This window comes from Oreochromis aureus, linkage group 16 (genome assembly GCF_013358895.1).
Source record: "Oreochromis aureus strain Israel breed Guangdong linkage group 16, ZZ_aureus, whole genome shotgun sequence".
NCBI lineage: Eukaryota > Metazoa > Chordata > Actinopteri > Cichliformes > Cichlidae > Oreochromis > Oreochromis aureus.
This window is the reverse complement of record NC_052957.1, coordinates 4,922,508-4,949,195: the sequence shown is the minus strand read 5'-3', so window position 1 is coordinate 4,949,195 and position 26,688 is coordinate 4,922,508. Positions and strand designations below refer to the sequence as shown.

Sequence of the window (26,688 nt, the reverse complement as noted above, 5' to 3'; positions counted from 1 at the left end):
CAAACAGAAGTCATAACTCTCATATTGATGTCTGGCTGTTATGAGCTATAATATCAATACTGCTACTGCCCATGAGTGTGTGGAATCGGCTTAGAGCTATTTTAAGGGTTCAGACTTAGACAGGCGACAGGGGAAATATATGGCGGCACAGTCGGCTGATTTACAAAGGGAGGCGAGGCGCTGCGCTCTGCAGCCCGCTCCGCTTCTTTTATCGTTTTGGGCACCAAAGGGAGAAAACAAGTTTATAGCTCAGTGGTCTGTTAAAGAAACGACAGCGGTTTTTTTTATTTAAAGGTGTCAATTAATTAAACAACTTGCCTGCCAAATAAGCCCATAAAACTAGGCTGTAATTTCCTGCTGCGATCAATTTGCTGGGTTAAAGTTAATGCTCAATCTGAGCGCGATAAAACACCCAAGAGTTGACTAGAATGTGTTTTTGCTTCGGGTTACTCGCAGACCACACGAAAGAAGTCCGTTTGAACTCAAACGGAATTTCTGCGACCTCAAACTAACCGTGTTAGTGTTATTGTGGCGCACGCCGCCTTATTCCGTGGACAAGCTTCCCACAGACCCCCCATCCCTCCCCGCCCGCTCTATTTTTCGTTAAAATGATCCTTAATGTCGCTGCTTCCACTTCGTGTCGGATCGAAATCATCGACCCTCCCGCTCGCCTGCCCGGTGACATGATCGCCGCTGCATGCTTTGCTGTCAAGCTCCGAGGCGACCTCAGCGAGGCTAAATGCACATCAAGCAACCCCCCTCCAAAACTCTGCATCCCCTCATCGTCGGGCTTTTGCGGTCGGTATCTGCAGCCAGAGTGCTCCACGGCTCCAGCACCGACCCCGGGCATTCTGACGGGACACAATCACAAAACTACAGCGAGGAGAATGAGGCGTCTGTTGCAAGCGCACTCCTAAACTTTGATCTGGTCGTGCTGCTCAGTCTCGGGGATCTAACACTAGTCTCACATGAGTTTAACTTCGATGTGCGTCTAGATATTTACTGCACACAACCTGGAGCGAGGCTGCTATTGAATAAAATGACTCTCACCGGAGCAGTTCCAGCCGGTCGGCGTCTGGCAGTCGCTGAGGGAGGAAGGGAAGGCGCGCAGCTGCTCCACAGGTAAAGTGGCGAGAAACGAGACGAGTGTGATCCTGAGCCAGCCCCCCGCTGTCCCGCTCCACCGGCGCAGTCGTCGGGGCTCCTCGAGAGGTGCCTGAGCCGCCACGGACAGACCCATCTCTCACTGGCCCCGACCGCACAAGCGAGGTGGGAAAGAGACACAGACGCGCACCGACAACTCCAATCCCAACAGGTTCAGCGGGGCGCCTAGAGACCTACAGCAGAACATTTTCCGAGCGAGACCGTGCGCCCCATGTAGCAGTGCCCCGTGTAGACCGGCCAAATAGGTTCCGCCCGATCCAAGCGAGACTGCGAGAAGGAGGAAAAGAGATCTAGTCGGGGCACTGCCGAGGGGTTGGTGGGCGATGAGGAGGCTGTGTGGGATGGAGGAAAAAAGTTAGCGACGCAAGCGAGAAGACTTGCGAGCAGGAGAAGATGCTCAAAGATGAGGAGAGGGGAGAAAGATGGCAAAGGGGGGAAAAAGGAGGGTGATATAAAAGGAGGTGATAAAACTGCACAGCAGAGAGGATGAAGCCAGAGTATCCCACGGGCAGGATTTGGAGACGACGGCAGTTGTGTAATAGTATCCACGGGTGAAACGAGCAGCGGTCCTCCCGATTTAGTTTGTATGTGCGGTGCGTTCAGAGTCGCAGCGAGTTGGTGTTTCTCTCTCCCCCCTGTTTCTCTCTCCCTCTCTCTCTTTCTCAGCAGCAGCTGGCTGTGATCACGTGGAGCATGATGCGAGGAGGAAGGGGGCGCCCCTCAGTAACAATTAGAACGGGTAACTGGTGGAAAAGGCAAAATATAAAAACACGCGATAACAGAGAGAAGAAAATAAAAGATTTTTTTTTTTTTTTTAATGAATGAAGATAGAAAACGAAGTAGTCCGGGCTTTGTCCCGGTGCTTGCTGATGGCTTCCCCACGAGTAGGCAGCATAAAGGAGGACACACTGCCTTTATAATTGGCCAGGAGCATTTAGTGTCTGCAGGAATCGATTCGTCCAGCCTGGCCTGGGATAATTGCTCCGCTTTGAAACGAAACTGACGCTATTCCTGAGTCTCTGCCTCCAGGCGATCCACAGAGACCTCAATAGTATTCATATATTTTTGGATAGCAGCTACTGCTGTCACGCGGGGCGGGATGGAGCTGGTAATTGACGTGCTTTTGGTCATGAAAGAAAGTGCACAGCATCTGCTGGAGCGGCCAAGTCCAGCGTCAGGCTGAGAACGATCAGCCTTTGAACCGAGGAAATTGGAAGCCACGCGCGTGGAAAAGCCCCATAAAGCAAACAAAGCGGGTATCTGTTAAGATCTGTCACAGTTGTGAAGACGTTTCACTTCATGATATTAGGAGAACGTTGGAGTTGCTTGCAAACAAATAAACCCCTTATTCTTACTTAAAGATTATTACATTTTTCCTCTGCCGATGGGCTTCTTGAAGAACATATGCGGCAAACAACAAAATGCAAAATATAGAAACTTGGATACTTTTGGGTTCTTCTGGGTCATCACAATGAAAAAAGCAAAAACAACAAAGGGGATTGTTTCACAGACACCTGCACCTGTGTGGGATGCGGTGTGAATGACAAAGACTCAAGAAGCTGATAAATAAAGACAGATATGAAATATTAAAATGAGCAAACACTTTTACTGGCCACAGGGGGCAGCTGAATCAAGCCGCAAACACAAACCTGACATATTCTGACCTCTGAGGCTGACAGCTGTTTTACCAAACAGTGAGTAATTCAGCAAAATCATACCTGCTCTCAAGATAAAAACACCAAATAGCTACTAAATGTGATCTGTTTCTTTGTGGACACACATTCTTGTTATCATTTTTATCATTTTTTCAGGGCAGTTAACACATTTAACTTTTGAAGAGAGTTCTGTGCCTGTGAAAGGGGCAGGTGAGTGAAAAGAAAAGCCAGGTTTGTAACAAGTAGTAATTGCTGTACTTTAAGCAAGCGACGCAGACCTCAACGACTGTGAAAGGTCGGTTTGGCAGTAATATGCTGTGTAAAACACAGGATATTGATTAGGACTGGGGAAACATCTGTGAAACTAATTGTAATAGGCTTTAATGGTATTTCGCTTGCTCATTATTCCAGTGCAGCAGTACTATGCCAGTGTTTTTCTCTGCAGACTCAGTCAGCTCTGTAGTCTTCTCTCTTTCCTGTGTTTCAGTAAAACTGTTCAAGATGTATTTGCTTCGAGTCCAACGCGAATCTTAAACATAACCAAAAAATGAATGAAAACCACTTTATTGTTTGGTTCTCTATACAAAGCATAAAAACCACTGGTCCTGTGTGGGACTTAAACACAAGGGAATAATGAGTAACTCTTGCCACCGCCAACACCTTCTGCCTCCTACTATGGACTCTGTTCTCTCAAAACACCAAATAAGCACAGAGATCTTTTTTTTTCCAAAAGAATGAACTAATAGACATAATTCTGTGTATCACAAACATCTCTCAGCCTGTGTGGCAATCATTGCACAAACCAAAAGGAAAATCCTGAACACCAATCAATAAATTCATTTCGTGACTGTTTCACAAACTGCAGTCAGTGTTTGTGAAGTGACACCGGCATTTATTTGCAGTCATGTTTCTGCATACTTCAACCCCAATTCTCAGGTTCTTTATATGGATTGTGTTCATCTTTTAAATTTATTTTGGGGTAATATATGTTGCCCTACAAACATAATCAGGAAAGGACTGTTGTTTGAAAGAAGTTTGACTTTATGAAGACAGGTTCAGCTAATTTGGATCTTAGTTTGTTTGTTTGTTTGTTTTTCATTTTGCTGCCAGCGGTATATGTTCACTGCTGCATTTGGGCACACTGTACAACTGCTCCTTTCCAGCAAGATCTGGTATATAATCCACATGTCAAAGGCTAAAATGTGACAGTTTTAGTGTTATGGAGCTTGTCAAACCACTTTGATCTAATTTTCAGAAAGCAACAGCAAGTCCTTCATACGAAGTGTGTGCTTTTTCAACAGCGACGTTCTATAGAGGAAGCTGTAGACCTTGGTTACATTAATGATAGTGAAACTTACTTCCACTATAAATTATTCTGTTTGACACACACACACACACACACACACACACACACACACACACACACACACACACACACACACACACACACACACACACACAAAAGCTAAGAATCTATTTAACATTTTTATTACCATCAAATTGTGAATAATGAAAAGGTAAGGATGGCGTTAGATTTAGATATGAGTGGGTTCTTTCATCAGAGTTTCATTTTGTTGGCAGGATATAAACAAAGCATCAAAGGATTTTAGCGCCTAGAATTTCAGCTAGGCTGTAAGGATGAGTCAAAACGCCAAGAGGAATCTTTGAAGAACCTGACTCAAAGGATTTGGACCACTGTGACAGCGTCTGGCCCTGCTGGCGCGTGAGGTGATGCCACACACAAAAGCAGACTTTAGACTTTTTCTTTTAAATTAGTAGATAATACTCCTTTTATAAATGTGGTCTCTGATGAAATACATTTTTTTTCCGAACTGATAATGGGATAAGTGCAGAAAAGATCTGAAGTTATTCAAAATGTCCATGAGAGAACAATTTTATTTTTTGCTTTATGGAAATAATTTGTGCTTTGAAATAGTTCAAATGGTTGTAAATAGTTTGTTAAATATAACTATGAATGTAACAAAATGATCTTGACAGAACTATTGTTTGTTATGCAATATGTCAAAGTTCTCAAAGCTTGTTTAACAGTTTAAGTAAATAGATTTACTTTACTTTATCTTGGAGTCCAGGGTTGCACATGAATTATTATAAAAGGAAGTTTCTCAGTAAACTACAACTGCACCAAAAGAAAGCAAATAAGCTTTGGGGTTTCCAAGGCTGCCAAAACCAATAAACCAGTCTCTCTGACAAAAAGAACGAAACAAAAACTAAGCAGCAAGAAAACCTACAAAACCTGTACCCAAGGTGTCTGTGTGAATCATCCAGGCGCTGGTGATCTAAGGAGCTCGTAAAGAAAGTGACTGGACTTGTGTAAGTTTCACAAAACGTCGTCACAAAAACTTAAAGAAACTTGCAGAAGTTTAGTTGATTTCCTTTTTAAACTCCTTAGACCTGACCCAAGGGTCGCCACAAAACAGAAAAAAGTAATTAAAATATAAAATGAAAGAAAACATGTAGTGAGCAGCCAAGAGGTTACAGGCTTTCCAGCCATTTGCAAGAAACACGCTGAAGATATGCTAAGTAAGCCGAAATCTAATGCCCAACAGAGGTTGTTAGATTTGGCAAGGAATTAAACAAAAAGGAGCACTTGGTGCTGAATGTGCAGCTTCACTAACAAGGAAATACTACTCAGCTGTGGCATTCACGAGTGGAAGACCTGGAACACAGAGAGAGACAGAGAGAGGCAGATCTCTCCCAGATAAGGTCAAAAGATCAGTGGACGTAGTAGAGATACATCTGTAGATCTCATAAACAAACATACGCATCATTTATATGCTGTCCATACCACGCTATCCTTAAAGTTTGTTTTGTGTTGCTTGATATGATAACAGCGTGCTAAACAGATAGCCACCAAAGCTGGTTAGTATTGCTAAAGCAATGTATGAGAAACACTTCTGAGAGTGTAAACCAAAGAATGAATATTTGCCTTATAAGGTTGTTTACATCATATTTCATACACGAGATTTTTGAGGGCTCTCTGTCAACCAATGATCAATACTTTCCTCAAAACCTGTTGAACGAAATTGATCTCCATACAGCAGTAATGTCCTTGAATGTCAAATCCCAAATTACTGCTTTCATGATATGAGTTGCTGTTTTCTTCATAATAAATCTTTGTCTTTGCAAACAGCTTTTGTTTGAGTTTGATTATTTGCTGTATTAAAGAAACTTGAATGTAATTAATATGCTGCATCTGGTTTTATAGTAAAAAAAACTGGTTAAAAAAACATTATGTTTAATGCAGGTTTAAATTTTTTTTTTTTTTAGTTACTACCCGACCAGTCTACGACCTATAACAGTGAAAAACACCGCTTTGATTTATTTAAGCTAATTAAAGAGTAAAATTAATCTTATGAAATATTTAGAGGTGAAATTCACATATTTATGTGTTCTTCTTATTAAATGCATAAATATAATGTTTTGAAAAGCAAGTTTTATGAAAAGGAAGCAGTCTAGTCTCCAAATATAATGAACAATATTTGGATTTTATTGTGCCTTAAACATGTGATTTGCAAAAATGCCAAAATTGCCAATGATCATTCAGCCCCCTTTTTTATTTTGTGTTTTGTGAAAGTCAAAAAACTATAATTTTCCACCCATTATTTTACACCAAACACAGACTTTAGCACAAAGTACAGCCATTAGCACGCCACACAGCTCTTCCCTAATTGACTAACATGATATCTAACACATGGCACATTTCGACACCGCTTGGTAAAATGTGAACAGATGTAAAAGTATGAACAATTTGGTTTGTCTAGTAAATATCACAGTACAGTTATTGTTGTATGTACTAGTCTATTTTCCACAAGAAAGATCTTTGCTCCTGCCTCTTGCAACTGATTTTGAAACTGACTGCTGATCAACAAAGCAGGTTTCAGGTTTGAGTCTGTAAAAGGGCAAGCTTTACTCCAGAGAGACATGTCCACAAACCTAGCTAAGGCAATGATGGATGAGTTAATAACAACAGTGATGGCAGCAATAGCATTAGCTGCTGGCCTGTCTGAAGAGTTTTGTGCCATCAGCAGTAGGTTGCGTCTTGACTGGAGTAGTTCTAAGAGTGCTTTTTCGGCCAGTTTATGGTTGACCAACAGACGATTTGTCACACACACTATATCATTCTTGCTGAAGTCCAACTAACCTATCCATCTTCCTTAGGTACCTTTGCAGACACTTCTTCTTTATTTCTGATGTGGCAGCAAAACACAACGTGTACTTTAAACCTCTCGGATTAGTGCACGGTGCTAACATAACCAGGACAGGACAAGCACTTTAGGGTTCATAATAGAACTTGGAAATTCAAATTTATCAACTGAATCATGCACAGTTTCTGGTTCATCCTTGAGGAGTAAATTTATACCAGACCCCACTTTGTCCTGGCCTTCATTCTTGTCCTTGCAGGGAAAACAACTGAACATTTGGTGTGTTTGGTCTTGTTACTTGCTGGGATTAGAGCTTCACTTTGTTTTTGGCCAGCACAGTTTGTAGCACTGCATTATTTCTTTTTCTGTTCTTTTTTTTTTTCAGACATTAGAGAGAAAATTATTTACGCCAGTAGTCACTGCAAACTATATGTGCACAGATCACAGAAAGGCCACCCAACACAGAGTTTTGAGAAAGAAATGTATGAATTTTTTTTCTTTTTCTTTTATATGTGATCAGGATCTTGTTTATACACTCCTTGAGTTTCTCTTAGAAGCCAAGTGTGTGCAGCCACAGCACACTTTAGTCCAATCCAATAAAAAATATTAGCCCCACTTGAATCCAACTTTGTGCAAAACTTTACCCATAAGGTTTTGGAGGGTGTACTGATGATAATGAACTGTCTGTAACAGCTGGCTTAGCTCAAGGCAAAACTGTTATCCAGCACAGCTCCTCCAACAAAAGTAGAATAGCAGAGCAGTGTCTGTCCAGCTCAGCTGAGAACATATTGGTAAAGTTTAGTCCTCTTTAGTTTCATCCATGAGTTGAGATTTGGCTCCATAATTTACACAGAGTTCAAGTTTTAACTCAGCTTTAACAAAATTTGCACTGCAACTAAACAGCAATTTCCACAACATTTCCTCCTCTGTCTTTGACTCATTTATCTGCGCATTAGTCTGATTGAATACCTGGTCTGGTATCAGTGACACCCATGCAGGCTTGGTGAGGAGGAGGTCGGCCTAAACACAGCCTAGCCGTGGGCTAAAGGCTAATTACATTTCTGACTTGCTGAAATGTACACCGTCTCCTGAGAGAGCATTCTGGAATAACACTCAACCCTGTATCGGATATCTGATGATTGATTTTTACCTCATAATTACTTTGATGTATTAATAAATCATCCATTTCTTTTGTAAATCTAGGACCTGACAGTGTCATGGGAAACATTCGCTGGTGTATGTTACCCTTACCAAAAGTTGAAAGGTTAGAGTGCACAGAGGGGTGTATGTATGTAATTGTGTTAGCCTGTGACATGATTGCCAAGAATTTGTGTGTGTGTGTGCATGTGTGTGTTTATAACTAGCAATCAGCTCTTCTTTAAATCATTGAAACACAACTCTGTGCGATTTTCTCTGCTTATCAAACTTTAACTGTGAAATTGTGATTATTTCGGTTTTATTTGGAGAGTTTGATCTGCATAGACAGGAAAAGAAATCCAGATTGGTTTAATATTTTATCTAATATAGTGTTTCTACAAATTTGTTATACAGCAATTCTTAGAATCCTGTCTACTCTCTCTCTAAAGTGGATCTGTTATGTCGATTTTAAGCTCCGTATTTTCCCTGGAGCAGTTTTGCATGACTTACACTTAAAAATGTTCCATATATACCTCACTGGACCTTGGCCTTGTACAAGAAATCAGTACATCTTTTTTCTTAAATGAGCTGTTTTTGCTCCTCTCCCTTCAAAGTCACTCTCCCCTTAAGCTGACTTACTTCTGACTGTCTGCCACTCCTAAACAAAATGTTTGAACAGCAGATGGGTGGAGATGCTGTGCTAATAACCAGAGCTGTGTGTCTGAGATATTGAGGAAACTCCTATCTTTGAAATCATACAGAACCAAGAGTTTCTAAAAATATTCCTAACTGAGCTCTTAGACCAGTCTAAAGCCTGAGGATTTATGCTCATTGGGATTACTGGTATGTACTTTGACGTCTTCATTTGAAACTTTGCCTATGTTTAATACAAGTATCCTCCACTGTAATATATATGACAGGAAAAGAGCTTTAACAGTTAGCTTTGAAGTTAAAGTGCCTGCTTCTCAATATGTATGTTTCTCATGACTCTTGTTTACCACTGCACCACCATGCCACCCAGTGGGTTTCCACGCTGGTCTAAAAAAATGTAAGTAATGAACTTACAGTAAGTAAAACTGGGATTTATGGTGACTGCAGGAAACGGGCCAACTTGAACGAATGCACGTGGACTCATTCTTCAAGTATTACATTCTGCACATACATTTAAGCTTGGAGATTTTCACTGAGATGTCTTTTGGGTTTGGTTGATGCACACTACTTTGACAAATATTTGGTAGAGGAATACCTTACCTCATAGAAATGGAAGGGATCAATAAAGAGCTCTAAAAACTCAATCAGTATTTTTGCCATTTATTTGCTTTTCTTCTATTGCTCTCTCTCAGGCAGCCAAAGATATATTCAGCAGGATTGGACTCCACACAGTGGTAACCCAGGAAATGGCGCAAATGTTTTTAACTGTGAAATGGTCTAATATAACTCACCTGTGACTACCTGAGTGTAAACTTTCTGTCTTGTATTGTGGATTGTGTGACTGTCACTACCCAACACCTGCAGACTTTGTCACCATTTTAGATTCTAAGGTATTTTGAGAAAATATCTTTCCCTCCAAACATAACTGAGAATGGGGGTTTAGCTGTATGGGAGACATGGTTGGCAGGAGAGTGAGTAGCTTGAGGGCACTGGCTGAAGACCATAACTCAGGGGTGTCAGATTCATTTTAGTTCATTGGATACTTGATATCAAGTGGCCAGAGCGGTAAAATAATAAACATTTTATAATAACCCCATATACTCTATGCTTTAAGGTTTAATCAAAAGTATGAAACAGTCTGAAAATGTTTGCATTTAAAGAACAGATGATAATGACTTTAGATGTCTCATGTAAAAAGACCACTTCAGTTAGTCTCCTGTCATTAAGCACGGATCCCGGGTTTAACCACCTCCAGTGTGGTATAACAGGTCAGGGGGTAATGTCTTTGTCACTTAAAATGATGTGAGTCAGACAATTACGCAGACTGCTGACTTAGATAAAATTAATAATTTGGACACCACGTTCGTGACGTGATCCATTCTTAACGCCAGCACAATGCCTCTGGTGCAAAATAGAATAAAAAGTCCCCCAAATCAACCCAATCCACAGCAATTTTCACACTTTCCAAAGCCAGTCAAAAGGGACAGATTAGGTTCTGGCCCATGGGATATATGTTTGACATCCGTGCTGTAACTTCTGATTTCAGGGCACAATCCAAAACTACAATGGCAAGCATTGTTCTCTATAAGAGAGCGAGATAATCACTTGGAGCAGAATTTATTTTGGGTTGTTTAAGCAGACAAGAAAGAACTTAAACATATCAAACATCCTTTAATTCATCCCAGTAATTATACTCTGTGCATGAATAAATAGAGAACAGACTGAATCCATAACTGACGTGAAACCGTTCGGTCCATAAAATCTCCATCATAAATATCCCAGTGTGTTTTGAGTCAGATAGATCTTTGAAGGGAATAAGGAAGTAGAGTTCTCCTCTTTCCCACTCATGGGAACTAATAGAGTTAGCCTGAGGATATTAGCCTGCAGTAGAGGAGAAATGCAGCTACAGCACAGTTCTTACAGTCAGGCTGAAGCAGTTAGTGGATACTTACACTTAAAGCAGCGCAGCAAAAGGTCTTCTTATACATTTTTAGTATGGGCGGCACGACTGGTAGTGAAGACACTTCTGGCAATATAAGTTCCAGCCAACATAGTTGCGCATACCACATAATTGATGTTGCCTACAGTGTGTGGACAAGCTGCACTTTCTCTTAACTTTCCAAAAATCATTTTTTAATATTTTAGAATCTGTGTACAGTTCACTTGTCAAAAGTTGCGTGAATCAAAAAAAAAGTACGAGCCTCACCAATTTTCAGCTTTCCTCGAGCATAAAAAACACAGACTGCATATGTTTAGACTTTATGTACAATTGTAGTATCTTGCACTATGATAATTATATCCATCCCTTAATTTATTCACATTAACTGGTGTTTGTTTGACTTTAATGCTTCAAATACACAAGATGACAGTCACGACTTTAAAGTAACGCTTGCGTGCATGTTGGTCAACTTAAAAATATCATTAGGGTGGAATATATTTACACCTGAGACATCTTTGATCTGTGTGTGAGTTTGCATGTGCATGTACTGTACAGTAATTACATCAGGACAGATGTGCTCATATGTGGATGTGGCTTAGTGCATCAGGAGCTCGAGTACAAAGTCTGCCAGCCCGCCTCAAACCAAAACTGGCCGTGTCTCTCTCTCTGAACAGCGATTTTAATGAGCAGGTGCCGGGAAGCGGAACAAAAGGCATTAAGCAGCTCGTCTCTCCTGATTGCAGACAGCCACGCTCCTCTAAGTGAAGGATAAACGTGCACTCTCCACCGTCCTCACTGCATCTGTGTGCAAGTGTGTGTCACCTTCTGTTTGAATCCACAGATTCCTTTGGAATAACAACCGGTAAGCCACCGCACAAATTAAAGATGGAAGTTTCATCTTCATGAAATTATTCCACAGCAAGAATCAGATTACTCAATACTCCATGAAAATCAGCGGTGTCATATTTTCATTTTTAAAAATCAATGTTTATTGATAGGCAATACTACACAGTGGAGCAGCTAATGAAGCGGTGATGGAATTGATTGGCAATTAACCGAAATACAATTTTTTGTTTGTTTTTTTGTAGGCAAAGTGATTAATACAGAATTTGAATTTTGTTCAGTACATAAATCACTGTCTGTGCAGATGCACACAAGTTCTATACACTAAATACATTATCACCGGGTATCGTCACTGAAAAGACAGAGAGAGATACAGAATGAGTTTTAATGAGTCCTTCATCTGATTGCTCACCTTTGTTCACCAAAACACTGCAGCTGTCAAAAATTCCTCTGGGCTCCAAGCTTGCCAAGCGCCAGATCTCAAATCTTCCCATTTAAGCAACAACATAGCTCTGAAGAAAATGTCTCAAAAACAAGCAGACAAAAAGTAAAAGTGGAAAAGCAGAGGTGTGCTAACCCCGAATTCTTTTCAACAAATAAAGGTGGTCATAATAAATATTGACTTCCAAGCTCTTTGGCTTGTACAAACTCAATTATTGCCACATATACTGTACTTTCTTTGTAATAAAGCTTGTAGTTCAGCCTGGATCAGGTGACCCTGAACCTCTGTCTGTTTATACATGTTTTTGATCATCAGTTATCATTAAACTCTGGCTCTCTCTCCTACAGTTTGCCTTCTTTGCTATCTCTCTCTTTTCCCTCACCCCAAAGCCGGTCATGGCAGATGCATGGCTGCCCCTCCCTGAGCCTGGTTCTATCAGAGGTTTCTTACTGTTTCTTCCTTCCTGTTAAAAGGGAATTTTTTCTTTCCACTATCGCCATCTGCTTGTGCATAGGGGGTAAATGTTGGTGATTATAAAGTATTTTCCTTCGAGTATGAAGTGCCTTGTAATGAGTGTTGTTGTGAAATGGCGCCATATAAAACAATACACAATTGAAATGAATTATTATTTTGTGTTTATGTGTTTCAATAAATCGCTGCACCCATTTCCCATTTCATAACAACATGTAAAGAAATGAGGGGTGCCTCAAGACTTTTGCACAGTACTGTATATGTAAATATTAGAGCTTTCATGAACTAGCTATTTGTTAAATCATCATTGCAATGTGTCAAAGAACTGCAAGGGTGACAACAAAGTAAAATGTCATGCATTAACACTCAAAGTGGTTCTGTATGATAAGAAAATATCACTGGTAATACCGGTGTGAGCATCAGAGCCATGAGGCAGAATAGACTGAGCTCACAGTCTGTGCCCTTATTTGTTTGCTTGAGATTTGCTCTTCAGCAACAAAAGGGAATTTAAAGGACATCATGACAAATGCAGATAAATGTCAACAAGATGCACAAATGCAACCACAAGCAACATAGAGGGTAAGTGAATGAAACAAAAAGCCATGATGCACGTACTGATACTGGCACTGCGCGTGCATGCGCCTGTGAGAGACAGAGAGCCTGACTGGAAAGACACGATGTGTGCGCAATGTACATGATGAGATTTGATGCGCAATCACTCGTAATGGTAGGATTCATTAGCAAAGTGCTTGTACAGTATCAGTCCAAAATCCAGTCAAGTGTGAAGTTCATTCAGCTGTAATTACACCGAAGGTAAATCTCGATACACTATAGGAGACAAAGGCCTGCCTTTAAGTACAATCCCAGTGTATATGTGAAGACAGAGGGGATAAAAACCACAGTTCTTAAAATCAACGTGCCCCACAGCACATCAAAAATATGCAACTGTTGGCTTAAACTGGTTCAAAACATACTTAGAAAACAGGAAATACTTTGTATCAATAGGTAACTTCACATCTGAGCAGACAAGTATCACATGTGGAGTTCCCCAAGGTTCCATCTTGGGACCCCTTCTGTTTAACATTTACATGCGCCCACTGGCACAGATTATAAAGAACAACAAAATAAACTATCATAGCTACGCAGATGACACACAAATATATATCACAATGTCACCAGGAGACCGAGGCCCTGTACAGGCTGGTAAATGCATTGAGGAAATTAATGACTGGTTGTGCCACAATTTTCTCCAGCTAAACAAAAATAAAACTGAGGTAATAGTCTTTGGTGCAAAAGAAAAACGATTACAGGTCACCAGAGAACTTCAATCTATACACCTAAAAACCACAAACCAGGCGAGAAATTTGGGTGTAGTGATGGATGCAGACCTAAACTTAGAAAAACACATTAAGACAATAACAAAATCAGCTTACTATCACCTCAAGAATATTTCAAGGATAAAAGATCTGATGTCTCAACAGGACCTGGAAAAACTAGTCCATGCATTCATCTTTAGTAGGCTTGATTACTGTAACAGCATCTTTACAGGTCTACCTAAAAAATCAGTCAGACAACTACAGCTCATTCAGAACTCTGCTGCTAGAGTCCTCACTAAGACCAAAACAGTGGACCACATCAGTCCAGCTCTGAGGTCTTTACACTGGCTGCCTGTCCGTCAGAGGATAGACTTTAAAGTTCTGATGCTGGTCTATAAAGCTCTGAATGGTTTAGGACCGAAATACATCAGTGACCTCCTGACCCAGTATGAACCTTCCAGATCCCTCAGGTCATCTGGATCCGGTCTGTTATCAGTCCCCAGAGTCAGAACCAGACACGGAGAAGCTGCATTCAGCTTTTATGCTCCTTATATCTGTAACAAACTCCCAGAAAGCCTCAGATCAGCTGAAACACTCAGTTTATTTAAATCCAGGTTGAAGACTCACCTATTCTCAGCTGCATTTGAATAAAGCACCAAATCCACACTTAAGTTTAAATTTCAAAACCTACTTTTTAACTACTGATTTTATCTACTGTTCTGATTTTATCTACTGTTTTGATATTTGATTTTATATACTGTTTTGTTTGTTTGTTTGTTTGTTTGCTTGTTTTAATCAAATTTAAATCATGCTTTTTATTTGTTTTTGTTTTTAATGTCTCTGTAAAGCACTTTGAATCACCTTGTTGTTGAATTGTGCTATATAAATAAACTTGCCTTGCCTTGCCTTGCCTTCATCAGTGGTTTTTCAGCATCAACAAGAACAAGAACAAAAAAGCAAAAAGCAAAACAAAAATTATTCATTTGCATCTTTATTACTCAATGAAACATGAAGAATGTTTTGACTTCTTTCAGCAGGGTAAGCACAGGTGGGTTTCACTCAGAGAGGTTCTGCTTTTGTGCATGCTGGTTCACTGTCGTGGCTTATTGGGACACTTGATCCGTCATCCACCTGTGCATTTCCCTGCTGCGATGAGTCGAAATGTCTGCTGTGAACATGGTCTGTGGCAGGCAATGGCTTGTTTACCTTTGTGTTATATTATAGTGCTACAAGAAAAATAAAAAAATTGTCAAACAAGTAAACTTTTGGCTTCACTTAGTGGTTAATGCAGTTAATGTGATTATGATAACCTCTGTTTGTATAAAAATAACTCAATAAATAACTCAATAAATGAAGAATTCACCATGAATTACAATGCAGGAGATTAGTATGTATATAAAGGTAAGCTTTGTCCCCCTGAAGTGACCCTTGGCTGTTTCTGCAAGAGTGATCTGACACAAATTATTTGTGCTGACAGTTAATGCTCTCCATGCCAGGGCTGCAGAGATAAGGTCATACAAGTTGGGGATTACGGTGGGTGGGATCAGTTATTTTATGAGTGGGGAATTCCTTCTGGTTTCTGACAGTAAACGAACTGGTTGTGTTTCTGGCTTTTAAGGTAAAAATAGTGGTTGTATAACTGATGATTTTTGAGTTTTTGTACTTTTAATTTGGTTATCTGCCAAGATAACCTTGTCAGCGTTCGACACAGCTCTGAAACAAAATCCTGAAAGGTCAGTGAAGACAGGAGTGAACAAAAATCAATACCAGTGGCTGTGATCACAGAGGACACTTTCAGTTACAAGGGTTTTGTCACTTAGAAAATAACTTTATCTGGCTTTGTTTAGGCAAAAGACGAGGTTATAAAGAAGTATTGCAGTGTGAATAAGTGTCAGGGCCACACTCTAATGCATCAAATTGATAATAAGAACAATAATTTTTTTTATTAGGAATGAGTTGTTGTTGTACCTTCATCGCAGCATATTCTCTAATAAGGTTTGTAGGGCACAGACACTGTGAGTGACAGCATGCAGTTATGAGAAATTAGTGCAATAGCCAATGGCAACGGAAAGAACTATATTGAGATATTATCTAGGCTACATTTCAGACAGATGTAGGAAAGGTCTGTTGTTGGAAAATATTTTCTCTTAATTTTCTGGGCTGACCTGGATGATTTGTTTTTGGCAACACAAACTTGCATTTATGCCCCAAGGCTTAAAGAGAATGCTGTCAGTGGGTGCTGCTTTCTTTGAAATTGCATGGCCTTATTTGAGATTGCACAGTCTCTCTGGTGTGCAGCATGACCATGACTGAAGTTACTGTCACTTTGTAAGGGATTTTAAACTGGGCAAAGGAAGCAGCAGAAGTATTTTGTGACGAACTAAATGACAACCACTCTCGGTGCAGGTGAAAGGACCAAAGAACGACAAAAAGGCAACAAGTAGGCCAGTTCACATCACAAGGACCACATGTTTAGTCCTTAAAAAGCGCACTGCTTATTACACTTTCCAGATAAACTCCTTTGACAGTAGCCGGTTAACTGTAACACTTATAATTGAAAAATGTAAAACGTAAACAAGGATCACTTAATGTAATAAAAATTTTGTGTAAACTAGAAACCCTCTCTCAGGCCTAGAGCAAATTCTTCAGTGACAACACATCCAGTGTGTGCAAGTTTGCTTAAAGGTTGGGTCATTCTGAAAATAAGCCTCCATCAGTCAAGCTTAGACCTTGCTCACCAGTTTTCTGTGGCCTTTGGGACCTGGAGGAAAAATCTATGGTGCCTTCAAACTGTGCCCAACATGTGGGCACATGTCTTTTATTCAAGCAACAACAACAACACTTTACACGTAAGCCACATTTTGTTCGGTTACAATTTAGCTTTTAAATTCCAACTCAAAAGTTTAACACAGAAATACAGAACCCTTTCTCAAGATAGCACACTTATAAGGCATCGAGCATGCCAAAAGTATTAAAAAAAAACCCTCCTCACACACACACACACTGCATGTGTATGAGTAATTGTTTTTGACTGACCTTGTCCCTTGCTGTGACTTCTGTTGCAGCATTTAGCTGCCTTTTCAACATTTTTTGTGACTGTGCACTTCATTTTGCCCAGTGACACCCTTTGCAGTCACTCCTATGAGTGTCATTGGGCGCCTTCACACATTATGGCGAGCGTGAGAGTCACGTATGGGTCTGAGAGGTCCGTCAACTCATTCCTGCCTGTCATATTATCACTGTTCAAGCTGACTGTTCACAACAGGACAAAAAGACTCTCGGTCCATCTGGAAATGTCCCAGCCTAAACTGCAAAAGAGAGCACAATGACAAAACCTGCAGCACAACCACATGATGAAATATCTGTAATATCAGCATGTAGTGGTGGTGTAGTATACCCGAACTTAATATTGTGCTGTTAGGTCATTAGCTACTGAATTATAATACAATGAAACTGCTATAAGATTGGTGTGGCCTCATTATTAATCACACTACTACTAGAAGCTGCTTTTAAATATAAACCAGCTGACAGGTACCTGTTACTAATGCGCAGAGCATTGTCTTTGCCAGGATATTGTACATTTAGCACTTAACATTAAAGCATTTAATGTAAAAAAAAAATCCTCTATCTTTGGCGCATAGATCATTTCTAAAATTGATTGGATTTTTAATCTACCAAAAGTACTTTACAGTCCACTTAGTCTTTCATGCAGAAGTATTTGTCTGGCGTTTTTACTTTTATGGCACCTGCTTCACTTACAGCAAACTTCACACCGATTTCTGGAACCTTCTGGAGACCACTTTTCCCTCCACCTGAGGCTGCTACAAAAACACAGCAAGAGGAGAGATCTCATAATAAAAGGAAATAAGCTCATCTACTTGGTGCTTAAGCAGAGGTCTAAATTGCAGCTATTATAAGTCTGAATTGCATCATTATATAGCAATAAGTAAAAGCTTTACAATCTCTCACCAGTCCTCATGGTGATTTCAAACTCTTCTGGTAGTGCTCGTTTTTAACATCAGTTTGCTTTAAATGTTCTGCTACAGGTCAATTGAAGAAATTCAATTGTGGCCCCAGAGGGCGGAGAAGGTACATCATACTCCCAGGCCCCTTAAAGTAATTAACGCTGCAGTTGGCTCAGGAACTGAAATCCTTCTTAAATCTCCTCATCTGTGAGGGAGGGATCCTGCAGACCTCAGGGCCTCCTGTAGCAGTGAAGCAGCCACAGACTGTCATGTCATTTGCTTGAGCAGCCCACTCGGCTAATTGGTTAGGCAGAGTTCATTTGGCTTCCTCTCCGATTTGGCTAGCCACTGGGGATAGGAGGGGAGAGTAATTAGAAACTTGAATTAAATGCAGTTTTCACAAATGGCTCGAAGGAGACTAATGGCACATAATGTGACCGCAGGTTGGCTTAATGGGTGGTGAAGCTGTCATAAAGTGAAATGGCCATAAGTCACAGAAGAAGTCAATAAAATAAAAATTTTGGTTGAGCTGTATATGGTGGTGCAGTTGATTTGGGGTATGAATGAGGAGAAGTTCATTTAGTGCTTGTTCTGACTGATTGTGTTTGAAAGATTTTAGGAAACAAATGTTTTGCTGAAACTGGCACTATAGTCACAGTCATACCCTGCTCACTTCTGTGTGGTAAATACTATAAAAAGCTTCAGCTAGCAGCACATCTCAACCTCACTAAACAACAAACACACCACCTCATTTGTTTTATTTGCAATGAAAACCCAAGTTTGAAAAGTTGGTATTTTACGGAGGGTTAAGAGGTGGAAATATTTATTTTGAGGTAGAGTCGCTTCCTGAAGCTTCCCAAGCAACCACTGGAGACTCCTTGAATTAACTGATCAAGCCAAGAAAAGAAAGAAAGGGAAAAAAATCTTCAGATACAAATACATCTTTAAAAATAAAAGTACAATTTTAAAGAGGATACTGATGTAGTGAGCTGGAGTTCCTCGGGCAGTCCATTCCACATCTGAGGAACTGTAAGATAAATACCTCATCCGTTTCATGTTTAAGCATGGGAATAGTCAGCAGGCTTCTGGCTGAACACTGGTTAGGTGGTGAACAGCGGTTTGGATATATATTCTGGCTCGGGCCCTGAAGGGCATTAAAAGTAATAAGTAAAATCTCAAAATCAATTCTTAAACAAATGGGCGGCCAGCATAGGGTCATTAAAACCAGAGTGATGTGATCACTTTTCTTGTTTCTTCTAAGATGCTATGCCAGGAGATGACATCTTAGCGCAGTTTATCAGGAGCGGTGTGCAAAGCAAAACCCACACTTTGGATTTTTGATGATATATCAAATCACCTATGTGAAGCTAACCCTCCCCTGGCTGTAGCCTGGTGAGTGTACAGACATAAGGATATTGATCACAAAGAAAGATCGGCATACAGTATTTGCAGAAGGGGAAAATACTATGAATCCTTCTCTTTAATAGATAAGTAAAGATTATCTTTGGTGTAAATTATCTTGAGTAAGTTGAGTGAGATGACTCACAGAAGATGATTAACTGTGTAGCTGTCAGGTTGAGTTTCAGCATAGATACATATCTCCATTGGAGATTTGTGTATTCAAAGCAACGCAGTTCATAATATTTAAGCAGCCAAAGTGACAAATGGAGAGGCTGAGGCAATAATGTGATGCATTTATCAGTTATCATCAGACCCTTGTCTTTTCAAATTGTAAAGGATGTAAAATAAATTTGAATGCATTTCAAAATTTTGGAGCTTCCTTTTTAACAAGGGCAAACAAAACTACCAAGCCACTGTCCAATTAGTGAAAAAAATGAGTCTTTTCCATCAACAGAGTGTAGTAAATTCGTTACAACTTGGTGGAAATAATAATAATAATAATATTAATAATAATAATATCCCTTCCATTTGTATCTTCATCAAGCTGACAATCTGTGACCACATAAAACGGGTTGTGTTCTTCACTGCTGTGACTGTCAGAGAGTGAGACTCTTGTACTCTGACTCACCTTCCAGTCCTCCAAACATGGTCTGCAGTCCTCACTCACCTTAATCTACAGAGGTAACGTGGGCGCTAATATTTCCTTTGCACTTTTAGGATCTGAGCCACTACTGCGTCTTTTAACCAGACTGCGTTCTGTCACTTGCTCCTAAAAATAAAGATGCAAATCAGTGGACAGAAATTTGACACAGATCATCTCTCAGAGGAAACTGAACACTTTGAGGCTGGCTCTGTGGGATAGTGGAGCTGAGTGTGCCCCTGCAGCCCTTCCACAATAATCTGACATATGCAGTGCTTTGCACTATTACAAGCTTTGAGGCAATGATCAAAGGACTGAGCTCTAACAGGGCCAGGAAACAAAAACAGAAACAAAGGAACAAATGATTTTGTTCCGACCCCAGTTTGATGTTTACCTCTTGCTCATCACGGCCTCTCCGCCTACTGACTTCACACAGCCATCTCCCCGTTTCATTTTCTTCACAACATTTTTTTCCCCCACGCACCCTCTCCACCAGCCTTTCCCTCATGTGTTTGACAAAGAAATACATTTTGTTTCCCCCAAAATATGCAGTTGAAACTCATCAGATTTTTGTCCACTTGGAATAAGACTGTTCTCCCCCCAGAAAACAACAGCATGGGTCCTTTATGCTTTATGTTCCTATTATAAACTACAGTTACATTTTAAAGCTAATTTGAAATATAGCTTCTATCTGACTATAAAATGTAATCTTTTGTTTGGATGAAAATTGTCATCCTGGTAACCTTTTAGCATGCAAATTTTAGTTTTCGCACCTAAATCCTGCAAAACAGTGAGCGCTTCTATTTTGAAGTATTTTTATTCCTCTGCCTTCCCATCTTCCCTCTAATGCTGACTTTTTTTGTCCTTTTAATATGAAACCCTCCACTATGTTGTTTCAGGAAACACTGATGTAGGTCAGTTGGACAGCTGTAACCACTTAGTTGGGGGACCTCTGGATAAAGCAAAATATTACTGGCCAAGTTAAACTCATTAAATTATCTTGGCCTATGCAGTACCCTACTACTGATAAGAAATGAGAAACTGCATCTAAGGAAAGCTGACACACACAAAAAAAAATGTTTGTGACTATTTTGAACGACTGAAAAGTTTTGTCCAAAGAAGAAAAAAAAAAGAATTCTTATATAGCAAGCGCTTTTAACTCTCAAATATTGATATTGGTAGGAGCCTCAGAAATACAGAATTACTCAGGCTTCGGTATTATATAACTATACTTTAAGTTAAAAGTTTATGTACACTCCTCATGGACATGAATATTGGCTATACTGGGCTTTCAGTTTTTTTTCTGAGTCTAAATGATTGCACAACAAACAAACTTTCTTTGAGTTCAAGAATTTGGGGATTTTTTTTATTATTTTGGCAGATGCCTGTCCGTAGCTGGAACCTAATGCTTCGTACTTCAGAATCAAGGCAGTCAAGCTTGACTGAAGTCTGTATCTGAGAACATGGAGAACGAAAGCCTTCTGGATCAAAGTTTTATCATCAGATGAGACAAACTGACTCTTCTAAACACAATGATCAGTGGTGTGTTAAGAAGAATAAAGAAAAGTCATCCAAAGCCAAGAAAACTGCACACACTACGAAGCGTAGGATTGATAATATCTTGCTTTGTAGTTTGCTTCTAATTCTGCCTAGAAAAGTGTTCCAGCACCTAAACGGGATTATACCAAAATCTTGGTGCTAAATATATTTAACCAAATATTAGGTGTAATGCATATATATGTTTGTGTTTGACCCTAAAAAATTTTTTGACTTGTACATACAATTTGTATTTGCTTAATTATTTTTTACTCCAGATGTATGTTATGCACTGAATCTGCCCATTAAAAAGATCAGGTTAAAGAGAAATCCTTGAAAGCCTGATACTGCCTTGACATTCCTGGTGATAATGAGTGTGTATAGAGTCTGTATTTCTGTATTTCAAATCATCTTCAATAGGCATTTCATGATTACTGTTTACTTTAATAACATGAAAACAGTCAACAATACTTCATAATGTCAAGGTCACAACACATGGGACCTTTTAACATTCTCCAACAATAGGCACCATTCATGTGATCAGAACTGTTTTCAGATGATGGCAGATATGGGCATTTTTCAATTGTAGAAGAAGTATTCAGAACATTTACTTAAGCTAAAGTATAAATACTATGGCTTAAAATTGAAAATATTCACAATGTATAAAACACTTCAATATTATAGTGATACAAACGTAGTAGTATAGACACTGAATATGGTATGATTTGGTTATTATTATTGAATTACTGGAGGATTATCATGTGCAGAAGCAAAAAAGTAAATTCAGTTTGGGTATAAGCAACTCAAATTTGTACAAAAGTGCTTTCTTGAGTACTGACATTATAACAATGACCTTCGTGGTGAAAGCCCTAATAGCCAAGGTAAAGCTTGCATGTTGAGTTTAATTTAATAAAATAGTGCCTTCTACCATTTCAGAATCATGGTTAGGGGATGTCTTTGTTATTATTCCTTTTATCTCTTTTAGTTTTGTGCTGTTTGTAGAACAGGACGTTTTATGTCGCACTCAGAATTGATGTAATGGGCTGTCATTGTGAAGTAGCTCTCTGTACCCCATTGGTGTTGAGAGTAACAGCTAGTGCAATGGATAATTGCTAAATAGCTCATGGTCTATATACAGGGTGGGCACCATGGACTGACTGAAGTACATACTTGAAAGAACATTCTGTACCCATTCAATGACTTTGAAGATATTGAATTCTGTGTTGTCTATGGGTGAGTACAGTTACACATCTGCAGAGACCTTGTTGCTTCAGATAAAGTCTCAGTGTGCTTGCTATGTGTTTTTGACTGAGTTCTGTGTAAAGAAGGACTTGTGCCTGCACTCTTTGACTGTCCAGAGACAAGTTCAAGACACAGTAGGACCGGCTTTATGTTGGAAAAGTGATATTTTAGCCAGTACTGCTACAGTATGGCTTTATGGCAAGGAGCTGTGTTGCTAAAAAATGACAGAGTTTTGACACTATTGTTAAGAGGGGTTTGAAATGAGTTGGGTCCTTTTATAGTGACCCAGCGGGTAATAACACAAGTGGGACCACTCATGGAAACCAGTGGCCGCTACACAAACAAGCAGAACTGCTAAAGAGTGTGGTGTAATGACTGGAGCAGCACTTAAAACTGCTTAGGAGTAACACTTGAAGGAGATAGAAATAACCACACAGGAGTCAAAGAAGCTAGTAACTCAGTACCATCAAACCTAAGAATTGCAGAGATCACTCAACTATACCAGGTATTGTGCTCAGAGAGGCTAGATGCCGCAAGAGCAGACTTAGATGGCAATCTTCTTGGCTCTAGCAAGAAAGTAACGGAACAGAGGAGGATTTAAAAAGATCTATCTATTATAATACACAGCTGTTTGTCATAACTGGGTCAAGAGTGGAAGTTTGCATGCCCACAGTTTAAGCAGCTCAGTATCCTTAACAACTACACTCATAATAGATGATTCTGCACATCACGACTTATATCCCTTCCCAGCATTCAGTGCCAACATCAGACAAAGTGCAGCCAATTTGCAGTAAGGTAGACTGTAACCCAATTCTTACACAGGCTGTGAAAGTGTTATATTAGCAGAGCAGCGGCAGCTTTTGTGCTACATCTGTACCTGTAAAGAATGCTTTCTTACCTACTGTTGAGTGTGGTTAGAGCACAAACTACTTTAGTGACATGTTTAAAAAGGAGGCGATAAAGTCAAGAGAAACGAGCTGTAAAAGTATAATTGATGCAAGACAGATCACAGTTTATGTTTAATCAAACATTTTCAATATCATTATCGATTTTACTGATTCTTTTCTCAGTAGTTTACCTATGACTGCAATGGTCATGTGTAACCATCAGAACCCCACAGCAGAATGCCCCCAGAAAGAAATCACGAATTAGATCAAATATAAATTCCAAAGTAAAAACAATCCAGGCAAAACTAGGAATACATTGAGAAGACAGACAGACAGTATGACATCAATTAAATGGAAGAGTTTTCCAAACCCCAAACCCTCACCAAATCCAGGGAGCATGGAAATCCTAGCATATCAATTGAACATACCTATATTCAGATGAGAGTGTGTGTAAGGCAGATGCATAAAAATATAAGAAAGCATTCACAGAGATGTGCCTAAAACCTGGATTCTTCCTAAGTGCCAGCAGGGTTTGAAAACTGCGATTGCTTAAAGAGGTATAGATGTCTACAGTAAAACAGCCCTTAGCATCCTTGACCCATGTCCTCAGTAAACATTTTTCTGATGAGTTGATAATATCAGTTCCTATGTTCAAGGCTTATTCCTCATCTTCCTCATTAGGGTCCAGGAGAACAGTACACCAGGACATGTTTTAGAGTGGGACTACCTTGAGGCTACATTTTAATGTTCGGTTTAAAAAACAAACAAACAAAAAAAACAAGCAGGTGATCCAAAAAATTCTCAGCTTCACACGTGACGTCGACTTGACTATGTTCACTTAGTATGATAAATCACAGTCATGCGGGATCTACTCTAAGCAAGACTGATCTGAAATTGAGTTTCCTCAAATATGTGAACGATTTTAATAGATTATCTGTTCTCAGTATTACTAAGAGTATCTTTCCAGGGAAAATGCAATTAAAAAACTCTTTTACACATTCCAGTCAAAATAGGTTTACTGATCTGAACTGAATATGTTTAATTTCTTACAGTGCTTTTAGGAAAAAATCATTATGAGTGAAAAAACACAGAATATCTCAAAAACACCTCTTAAGAATCAAATGACTCCGATTGAGATGATGAACCTGGTATGTCACTTATCCTAATAACATAAGAGAGAAGCAGGGTCATATGAGCTGCATAACAAGCTCAAACATTTTTTTTCTTCTCCTACATTACTTCAACATGCTCATGCAATCTAACTCGTGTCCATGTCTCCGTCCGCCAAATCCTGAGGTGTAACATATCTCCGATGCACAGACCCGCTTGTAATTAAACACCTCAATGAGCAGATTACGAGTTTCCCCATTTGGAAATTTCATTACCATTCCTGTAATTGGATTCCAAATTTAATTAGTGTTCCTGAGCTAAACAGCATGTGATTCTAGGGAGAATGCAGTCAGAGGTCTTGAACACTGGTTTAACCCCTCTCACTCTTCTGACACCTTGGCAGCAAACACACTGACCACTATGAGAAAGTAGAATAAACATTTTGTGCCAACATTCATTTTCTTTTTCCGAAGACTTGTTGAAGGAAAAAACACACTAATGTTGGCTGTACTGGTCATTTTTTACTTTGCTACTGAACTTTCATTTTGAAGATAAGACTTCCAGCCACCAGAAAACAATCTAAAAATAACTTTCTACTGATGACCTAGAACTGTTAAGTAATTAGCTTAGATTGACGAAAGTGCAGCAATTTAGTTTCTTGTAATATGATATTCTTGATAACAATAATTTTTGCATCTAATTGAGAAGGAAATCTAATAAGTTTAGAGGACTTCCCCTGTCCAGCAAATGTGCACATGGTTTTATAAAATGCCATCTGTGTGAGATATAGTGAGGATGTGTTTTAGTGCCTTATTTTCTTTTTTCCAAAATAAAAGACAATAAGGCACGAACTAAATTAACGCTCAAGTTGGTACAGCTGTTCACCTGCTTGTTAATGCAAATATCTAATTAGCCAGTAGCATAGCAGCAGCCCAAAGCATTTAAGCATGTACACATGGTCAACAAAGCCTGCTGAAGTTCAAACTAAGCATCACAATGAGGAAGAAAGGTGATTTAAGGGATTTAGAGCTTGTTATGGTTGCTGGTGCCAGACTGGATGTCTGAGTATTTCAGAAAATGCTAATCTACTTAGTGATATGATGGTTTCCACAACCATCTTTATGTTTTACAGTGAGTGATTTGAGAAAGAGAAAATATCCGGTGAAAACACTTCTTTTGGGAAAAATACATTGTTGATTGCAGAGGTCAGAGGAGGATGTCCAGCAGCTGATGGGCAACTCAAATAACCACTTGTTATAACTGAGGTGTTCAGAAGAGCATCTCTGAATGAGCAACACATCAAACATAAAGAAGATTGGTGACAGCAGCTGAAGACCACCTTGCTTTTTGTGACTAGTTATGACTGTTATTTGTCGTATAATGGTGTGGGGATATTTTCTGAGTATTGTTTAAACTCCAAATGCTACTTGAGTAATGTTTCTGACCATGTCCATTCCTTTATGACAAGAAAGAAGCCATCTTCTGATGGGAAATGTCCCTAAGTCACAACGGTCAAGTCATCTTAAACTGGTTTCTTGAACATGACAATGAGTTGTCTGTACTCAAATGGCCTTCACAGACTTCATACCTCAATCCAAAAGAGCACCTTTGAGAAATGAACCAACATGGACCAGGATCTCTGAGGCGAAAAGGGTCCAGATAGCTAATAGCAAACAATCTAAAAGTATCCAGTGAACTGCAGGGGCTTGTAGGGAAAAAAGCCTAATAAAGTAGCTTTTCCTTTTTCTTCTGTCATACATTTATTGTTGCAATTACAGATGTTCATGTTAAGGTTTTAAATAAAGAGGTCAGTACATATGCATTTAATACTTATGAACAAAAAACGTAGGCTTCAGACTGCTGTTAGCAGCTTTAAGAGCTCTTTGTCTGCTCCTGGCTCTGTGTGATGTCATAGAGAAACAATACTCTTAACATGATTGTCTTAAGCACACAGTTCTGGTAAAGAAGCCCCACCAACTGTCATTCAAACTTTCTGACAGAAAAGAAAGATGACTTAAAGGAACAGACAACAGATAAATTGAGGGGGCCCACCAAGGCACAACTGGCTGGACAGCGGATGTGGCTAGGTAGCCACATTAAATATTTCACCAAAAAGAGTTTAAAAA

General features: G+C 39.5%; 1 protein-coding gene across 1 annotated transcript in view; it reads right to left on the bottom strand.

Moving 5' to 3' along the window:
* Positions 1-1,785, bottom strand: part of tmeff2a (transmembrane protein with EGF-like and two follistatin-like domains 2a) — a 134,983-nt gene extending 133,198 nt beyond the window's left edge. The window contains exon 1 of the mRNA XM_031757349.2: positions 1,051-1,785. Coding sequence (XP_031613209.1) covers positions 1,051-1,240 — 190 coding nt within the window. The 5' untranslated portion in view covers positions 1,241-1,785. The remainder of the gene's footprint in view (positions 1-1,050) is intronic.
* Positions 1,786-26,688: the final 24,903 nt, after the last annotated feature.